This window comes from Mastomys coucha, unplaced genomic scaffold, assembly GCF_008632895.1.
Source record: "Mastomys coucha isolate ucsf_1 unplaced genomic scaffold, UCSF_Mcou_1 pScaffold15, whole genome shotgun sequence".
NCBI lineage: Eukaryota > Metazoa > Chordata > Mammalia > Rodentia > Muridae > Mastomys > Mastomys coucha.
In genome coordinates, this window is record NW_022196897.1 from 85775838 (window position 1) to 85785453 (window position 9616).

General features: G+C 34.7%; 1 protein-coding gene across 1 annotated transcript in view; it reads left to right on the forward strand.

The window, feature by feature from the left end:
* Window positions 1-3592, forward strand: part of LOC116091747 (heterogeneous nuclear ribonucleoprotein A1-like) — a 5223-nt gene extending 1631 nt beyond the window's left edge. Inside the window, exon 2 of the mRNA XM_031373240.1 lies at window positions 3389-3592. Coding sequence (XP_031229100.1) covers window positions 3389-3592 — 204 coding nt within the window. The remainder of the gene's footprint in view (window positions 1-3388) is intronic.
* Window positions 3593-9616: the final 6024 nt, after the last annotated feature.

The window sequence follows — 9616 nt, forward strand, 5'->3', positions numbered from 1 at the left end:
AACGGTATCAGATAAAATAACAGATGGGAATGAAGCTTCTGTATCATCCATTATCATGTGTACTCAATAATCGATTTAATTCTCTTGAAAAGAAAAAGAAAGTAGAGAAAATGGTCTATTGGAGAAAAAAGGGGAAGAATGCAACAAGAGCAGCAGATAAATTAAATATCAAATGTCTTCACTCCTATAAATAATATGCATATATACACATATATATGAGTATACCATATATATACATGTGTATGCTATATATACTACAATATATATACTATATATGTATATACATATTGTATATATACATGTGCATATATGTACATGTATATATACATACTATGTATATGTATATATACACACAATATATATGTATGTATATATATTGCCCAATATATGTTGTGTGTGTGTTTGTGAGACAAGAAAACAAAGGTGAATACTCTATTATTGCTAAGGAAGTTGTGCAGCTAGAAGTGGGAAGAGTGATCAGGATAGTATTCAGTTACTGTAACAACTATGAAGGACAATCTCTGCTTTCCATGTTATATAAAAAGTTAAAGAAAAGTTTTCAAACAGAATATTAATGTGTTGATGGAAATAGCAAATAAAACTTCTCAAACTAGAGTTTACAGGTTTAAAATACCTTATTTCAAAAATTCATGTTATATTTAAATTTTTTAATTTAAATAATTTTCTAGGACCAAATTACATATATTACTCATTATATCATAAAAGAAATAAAAACAGCATTGATTTTTGTTTAAAATAGTTACTTTCATGCTAAATAATAATAGCTCTCAGAAACAGGTTATTTCTGTAATGCAACTTATTGTTCATTTGTTTTTTTATTATTATTAGATGTTTTCTTTATTTACATTATCTCCTTTCCCAGGTTCCTGTCCAAAAATAAATAAAATAAAATAAAATAAAAAACTAAAACAAACCCCTATTCCCTCCCCTCCTCCTGCTTACCATCCCACCCTCTCCTGCTTACTGGCCCTGGCATTCCCCTACACTGGGGTATAGAACTTTCACAGGGCCAAGGGCCTCTCCTCTGGTAGACACACACTAATACAGAGCTTTTTTTCATGTGGAATAGAACCAGTGGTTATCTTGAAATTTGTTGTCAGGAGCAATGATAGTGCAATCAGTAAAATGTTTATCACATACAAATGCAGTAGGGTCTAATTCTAACCAATAATATGGAAAGCCAAGCTTGACTCCATTGGTAGTCAGAGCCCGAAAAATCATGGGTGTGCTGGTCACCACTCATAGTCTAATAGTGGCCTCTGAATCCCACTGAAACCTGTATCCCACTGTTTCTACATTAGGAACAGCACTAGAGGATGTTCTCTTGATGACACATACTTCCACACACATTCACACATGCCTTTACACACATATCCAACATGCCAAAACACACGTACACAAATAAACTAGCTAGAAATCTATGATAAGCTAGCTTAACATTGCTCAAACAACTTTAAAGGGAAGAACTAACTCATCCGTTTCTTTAAAACACTAACTCTCACAGATCTTAATTAGTATCTAACCTTAAAACGTAAATAAAAAAACAATCATGTTTTAATACTTTCCATTTGACTGGTTATATTTTGGATCTCTATATAACCTTCATAAAAGTAATAAAATGGTACAAGTGAAATATTTCCAGAAAATTCACAGTGTTGAATTAATGATTCACCTGTTGACAAGGACAGAGTCAATTTTCAGGGTCCTCTAAGCAGTGAGCAGAGTAATTACTATATAAATTCATATTCATGATATTTAAAGTCATTGAGAATTGAAAGGCATAGGACCTCTTTCTGTCCTTTTCTCTACATGGCTTTTCTCTAATGACAGCTCTGTTTTTTTAATTTCATCCCATTTTCTCTACATAGATTTCTTACTTTCTCAACTTCATCTGCATAATTCCATATATCTTTAGGCTAATTGACTTCTTTTCATGATGTTTAAGCTTCAATGTATATCATTGTGCCAAGCTGTCCAATTTATGGGCATTAGAGTGTAACTATGAATAGACAAAATTTTCTTTCTAGAAAGATTTCATGCAAGTCGTTTGCCTAAGTGGAGGCTTTCATTCTCTGTCCTCAGTAACCAATTAAAGTAAAACCCATTCTAGGTAATAGGATGAGTAACTTAAACCTGCTCCTATAGACAGCTTGTCACTGCAGAAGAGCAACAACTCAGAGAATGGGATGAAGAGGTATTCCCTGAACCCCCAATAGATGCAGTTTGTTAGTAAAGGAAACCATTATGTTAGTTCATGTTGATATGCTTATCAAAAGGATGTGATGGAGGAAATTGTGAAGTATTTGAACAATTATAGCAGTTGTCTTAAAGGTAACAATGTGCCTTTTGTCCTACATATATCTAAAACTATAGTATTAGAGGAAAACCAAAACTAGGGGATACTTAACAGCTGGGAAGATATATAAACTGTGTTATCAGATAATAGAATTTTGGAATATTTTCTATGAAAAATTCAGACCTTTATTTAGATATTATTAATCATCAATTCTGAACATCTATCTTGCAGAGTACTCATGAAGTACTTTGGTTGAAGTATACTATGGATTTTCATAGCTTTATAGGCAAATGTGTTCATTATTTAAAAATGTCAAATTCACTATTATCTAAGTTACCTAGAGGAATTTATAGAATGTAAGAAATGTATAGAATTGTGAGAGAGATTGAATTTGCTCATGTTTCTGTAGTACTCTATAGCTGTTTCTCTCCATGCAATGAATGAGTTTTCCATCAGCAACCAACCATATGATTTGCTATACAGAAATAATTGTGTTTATCAATAGACAGCTATAATTCTAGGAAGGGTGAATGATAATTATGTTTCTACAAAACCAGCATATTATTTCACCTTAGATTGGCATTAGTCACAAAGTCAAGAAGATAGATATTGTAATATTGTGAAAAAACTTTATCACTAGACAATAATCATAGATATATACACTAGTAGATAATACAAACTTTTATGCAAGTGAAATAAATTACATATTAAAAATTGGCTTAAACCATATCCTATTTACACTAATAAAATAATCATTGATAACATTCTTAATTAGTCATATCATTGGCCATTTTCAAAGGCCCATTCATAAACCTCCCTTGTCAAATTCTGCCTACAAGTTATTCTGTGGCATAGATGGTACAGAACTTGAGGAAGTAACCAACCAATGTCAAATTTAATTTTATGTTCACATCATGAAAGCAAGCCCATTCCCTACACTGCTTGATTGGCCAGAAAACAGAGACCACATAACTGAGATACCTAGGTAAGAACTGAACTGTAAACAGAAACAACAATGATAATGACAAAACAATGAAATGGGTTACTAATGATACTGTGCTATACTCACAGGTTGGTGTCTTGTCTAGTCGCCATCAGAGAGGTTTTCTTCAGCAGCAAATAGAAGTATATATAGAGAATCAAAGTGGAGAGAGAGTGACCAATTGGAGGTCTCCATTGGGCTACTTGCTTAGGAGCTCTGGAAACTGCACAGGAGAAGAAGAGGAAAAATTTTACAAGCCAAAGGGTTTGGAGGACTCTAGAAACCAGTTCTAATCTCTGGCTATTTCTCATTATCTGGCTCATTCTTTCTTTACCTGTGTCTAAATTGTTCTCTGTACAACCCGTTTATAAAACCTTGCTGTAAAATTTGACTTTGCACTCCATGAACTTCACTCCACTAAACTGCCTCTAAACTCACAGACTCAATCAAAATGACTGATGAGAACTCAGATATCTGAGTGCCTATGTCTCCTGAGTGCTGGGATTAAAGGCATATACTATCATGACTGAAACTAGCTTTTCTCTCTCTCTGAAACTTGTTCTAAACCAGGGCTGATCTTGAACTCAAAGATCTACTTATTTCTGTCTCCTGGAATTAAAGGCATGTCTATATTAGAGGGAGATCACATAAACCTAGAAGGTCTTTGGATGTGATCCCTTGCCAAGGCAGCCATATTGATGGATTAAAATTTTTCAACAAAATATGTTGCTAATAAGCTCATACATCTATAGTACATTCCTATTTTATACCTTTTCTGATATCTAAACAAAATAACTTAAAAAGGTGTTTGAAATGAGCAAAAACAAATACAAAAATGCTCAGGACCTCTAGCCATGCTCCACTCAGACAAAGTAAAGACCAAGACCAACACTATGTGGCCCAGGTGGGCAGACTATGCTGTGAAACATGTAGCATGACACCATCTGGTACCTGCAGAACATAGTAATCCGTAGAGGAACCCAGAAACTTAGGGGCTCTGGGCACCACAAAGACAAGCAAGTAAGTAGTAAAGAAAGAGATGCAGAAGGATGTATGCACAATGAAGAGGATAAACTAGAGACTAGAGAGTAATGAAAAGCAGCCTAATGTGAGTAGTGAGTGATGCCACCTAAGGCCATGGAAATGCCCTTACCCGAGTTCCCTCTGAGGGTCATGTCTGTGTCCATGGACCTACAGCAGTGAGGGTCTGTAACCATCAAAGGCCAGACAGATATCTCTCTCTGATCTGCTGTGGATAACTGGCCCCATCCATCACCAGGGCATCCTGGGACAGCTGGCCATAAAATCAAAAGCTCAGGAGAGCTGTTCTATGCCCCTTTCCAGTTGCAGCACTCTGGAAATCACTCCTTTACCTTCCCAAGAAGCACAGTGGGGCTGGCCCTGGTTGCCTGGGTTGAGGCTGTAAGTTTGGGAGAGTGGGGCCCTGCTCTTCCCCTGGGAAGTACAGTAGAGGAAGCACTCATGGCAGGGGTTGCAGTAAAGAGCTGGCCTTAAGGGCCTGAGTATAGAAGAACTGGCCCTGCCACTTCTCTGCTATGAGATGGCATGGGTAGGGACAGATGCCTTTCCCTAACCCTTATAACTCCCCACATATGGCAGGGGGAGAGCTGGCCCCAAGGCCATGAGAGCAGAGAACTACCATTACTACTCACCAGCTGCAACACTTGGAAGAGCTGGCCCTGTACCTTGCCTGGACTACATAGTAGAAAAGGCTTTAGTAGGAGGTAACCTGCCCTGAGAGGGTAAGAGTGGGAGAGCTGCCTCAGACACTTTCAGAACAGCACTCGGGAAACAGTGCCCTGTGTCTCACCTAGGCAACACAATAAAGTTTGCTCTGCTGGTGTGAGCACCAGTGGGAAGTCCTTGGGGGCATGAGAATAGGAGATTTGGTTCTTCCTCTTCCAGCTGTAGCATTGGGGGAACTTCTCTGAGCAGTGCTAGACAGCTTGGCCTGGTTGTGTGAGTGTGAAATAGCTGGTGGATTGAGCAGCTCAACTACCACATAGGTCCAGATCCAGGGCTTTAACTTGACTCACCTCAACATCTACCCCATCAGTAAACTACTGGGATATGTGAAAGATCAAGTCCTACAGATCCAGAGCTGCAGGATCTCAATGACACATGTTAACAACAGAAAATCTGAGCAGTACTGGTGAGTATGCAGTATTGATAATGTAGCAGGATCAGATGCCTTGAATCAGAAGTCATTTCAGTGAACATTTGCAAATAAAGAAGTATAGAGAAATGGTTATACTGTGGGCATATTACACAATGTGACACATTACAGATTTCACAATGAGGCTTTTTTTTTCTTTTTCTTTTTCTTTCTTTTTTTAATGGGGGAAGTTGCAAAGCCAGAGGTTGTACACTAAGAGAGAGGGAGATGAGTGGGGGATTGGGGTGCAATTGATATGAAATTCACAAAGAATAAATAAAAAGTTAAATAAAAATTACTCATTACTGAGGTTGAAGGAAACTTATCAGAATTTTAATAGTGGAAACATGTCAAATTGACAAAAACATTTCCATTCTTTCTATTCAGAATTTAGTATTCCAGACATTCAATAGAGTGTGGAAACCAGAAAGAGCATGGTTAGCCTTATATCAGCAATTTTACAATACTGTGGGGAAGCAGCTACAAGAAATGTTTCTTTGGGTTTGTAACTTAGGTGATTTTAGACCATAATTACAGAAAAGGCAGGACAGATCAGTTCAATCTGTGCTTCATGGATCATGATGGAAATATGAACCAGTGATGTGTTTATATGACAATAAACCAGCAACCGGAGGGTTCTAACCTGGAAATTGATATTGGTAGTACTTTCAAACACCCATTCCTAGTTTTTTTTTCTATTTTGAGATAATAATATAGTTATATCAACAATTAATGAAAAAAGAAGCCTTATTATTTTTTTGATATGTACACTAAAATTCAAACTGACTTGATGAATTGCTTTATCATATATACCATTACCAAAATGAAGAAAGGGCTTCCCCACCACATCTTCAACAAGACTTATTGTCAGACACTTTAATGATAGTCATTTTGACTGTGCAATATAGCATTTCAATGTTGATTTAATTTCCATTTCTCCAAGGATGCTGAACGCTTTTAAAGTAGCTAATGGAAATTTGTATTTCTGTTTTGAAAACTGTCTCAAGTTCTTAGTTCATCTTTTCTAATTATGCATATACTCAGAGAACTTCATATCCTTCCAAAGAAATATTTGCATATCTTACTATAAGCAAGGAAATGGAACCAATTCGGATCCCATCAGTAGATGAATAGATAATGAAAATCTGACAGGGATATGCATCTATTCATCTTTTTAGAAAATGAAGTCACCAACTTGGTACATACTGTTATGGACTTAGAATGTTGAATTTTTAAGGGAGGTCACCAAAACTCAAAGAGAAAAAAAAATACATTTCTTTGTCAGATGCAAATCCTATTTGCCTGTAGTGTATGTAAATATAAATATAAGCAACTGTATGTGTGGGAAGAATAAAATGTTTATAAAGGAGATTTTTAAAGGGTAGTAACGGTATATATGAGGGTAGAATTTGGACCAAAAGATACATGACTTGTACAATAAAACATAGAGCTGATTATTTCTTAGTGTTTTCTCTATTTCTATCCTTCCCTCCCTCCTTCTCTCCCTCTCTTTCTCTCTCTCTCATCATAGATACATAAAAATGTAATTGATTATGAAACTGTAAAACAGGGAATGACACTCTCTGGATTCCTATTGGTTATTAAAACTTTGTAGAGGCTTGTTGAGATGTATAGAGTTTGGGACTGGGCATGGGTTTCTTTAAGTGGCTGCCTTAATCTAGATATATGATGATTTTATTTGTGAATTCATTACAATGAAAATGATTTTAAGACTTTGAAAAGAGTTCACCCAAGGGACTGTGTCCATTTCCTAGAGCACATAAAGATGCAGAGCCTTCAAAAGAGCATCTTAAGCTGAGGACCAAATCCAAAATAGAAGACCTTCCTCATTGTCACAAGTCATAATAAATTATTGTCTGCCTCGAGTATCATTACAGACATAAATGATGTGCCTTAAATATAGTTTTGATTGATATCCAGGAGTGGTCTAACAAATGATTCTTGATACAGATAGACAAATGTCATTTGGATGAGATATTTTTAAAACCAAGCAAAGAAATTAAAAAGATAAAGTTTGTTCCTTGCTAGATTTAAACAAAATTTGCAAACTGCAAGTGCTTTCCTCATACTGTACAACACATTTGTGCATCTTTCTGTACAGATCTCCCTGAGTGCACTGCTTTTAGTGATATAAGATCTATTTCCAGTGTACAAATTATTGAATGGAGTTTTCCTTACTATTAGATAGATGTTTCTTTAATTTAAAAGAAGATTGTTTTTAAAATCATGAGTCCAAATAGATTATTTATCTTTTATTTTTTTATTTCATTTGTGCTACTTGTCTTTGAAAATTGTTTAAAATGCATTCCAAAATATATGTGATATCTTATATTTCCTCATAATTGTTAGACAAATGTGCCCATAATTTCATTTTCTCTTATTTAAATGTATCTACTATTTTGAGAAGGAAATCAAAGGATAGAAAATTATGGGTTTATAAAAAGTTTCCTTCTGTCTCTTGTGATTATGTTAGAACACAAAAATCTTGAATTTGAACAAAGACTTTCAGTTAAAAATGTCCAGTTACACATGATGTGTGTGTGTGTGTGTGTGTGTTTCTCTGATAATCAAGAGCAACCTCTTATTTTTGTTTCCAAATATAAAAACACACAATGGGTAGTATATTTTCTAAAGACCTTTAATGTTTAGCAGCAGCTTGTTTAGAAGAAGCATATAGAAAAATGTAGAAAACTCAGTTGTTCCATATACACATCACCCATGTCCAAAAAAACATTTCCACATTTCCCATATTCCCTAATATGTACTCACTCCCTTAAAAAATTAGAGGAAACCTCAATTCACTGGATATGACAAATTTTTCTCTTATACAGAATAACAATATTTCTATCTTCAATTAATAATTCAACATTTACAACTCAATAGTGTTTCTTGACTTTATGAAAATTCTCACATCAGTAATGAAAGCAAATGTGTTGTTTCTATCTTTTGTAGTCCATGGTATGTCTCCTTACAATACATCAAACAGAGAACACTAGACATCTCCAGGGATGGAAAATACTATAATCTTGTCTACATAGAATGGAAACAGGGTGTTTTAAAGATCTAACCAGTGAATAGCTAAGGTAATATTAGCTGAAGAAGTATCATAGAATGTTCTGTTCAGTATATCCATAAATGTGAATCACTGGTATTAAATATTAATGCATAAATGAGTGACTTACCAAAATGATTAATGTATTTTAAATGTGTGGCTGACATAAAAAAGGCCATATAAATGTAACATTTAACCTTAAAAAATATTTTTCTAAATAAATACACTCATTGTTGCTACTGAAGAGAATAGGATGAAAGGAACAAAGATAGCCAGAAAGAGTGGAAGGAGGAAAGAGGAGGAAAGAGATCTGAAGATGAGATTCATCAGCCTGGATTACTTATGCCTAGAGTGTTCAAAGTAAGCATGGCATCTTTGTATTCCTAAGAGAAATCTACCAGTTTTGTAGAGCTCCTTCTCAACAAAAGTACTTGAAAGGCTTTATTTTTCAAATTTATAATATGTTGATGAAGGAAATGTTCCAAAGAAAAGATTTTAGGAAAAAATCTTCTGTCCTAATGTGCCTTACTCTTCTGGTATAGAATGAAAAGAACTGAGCACAGTTTTATGACATTACTACCATGAATATCACAATTCATTGCCATTTTGCCACAGCTTCTCTTTTCAGGTATCACTTGACTACTGTGGTTTGACATTATACACACAAAGTATAAGCATCTTGTATCTATAAAACTATCATTTTCACTTACAAAACAATGCATTTCTTTTTACAAAATCCTCATTTCTTAAATAATTATGATTTGTTGGCATTTCCATTTCCTATGTAATGAAGTTATAATACCATAAAATTAGAAAATAAAACATGACTACAATTCATCTAATTTCACCTTATTTTGTCAATTAAAAAATAGAATTTTAACTGGCTAGTGTCATCTTGCTCATTAATATGAAATCATCATTCCTATTTTTCATTCAAAGTTAACAAGACCTTCTCAGTGTAATTTTGAATTTTAGCACTTTTTTGTTTACTTTCTCTGTATGAAGTCTCCACTTATTTTAATATGCTTATCAAATGGTAGAGTTTAGTGATCATAGCATAAATTTGTT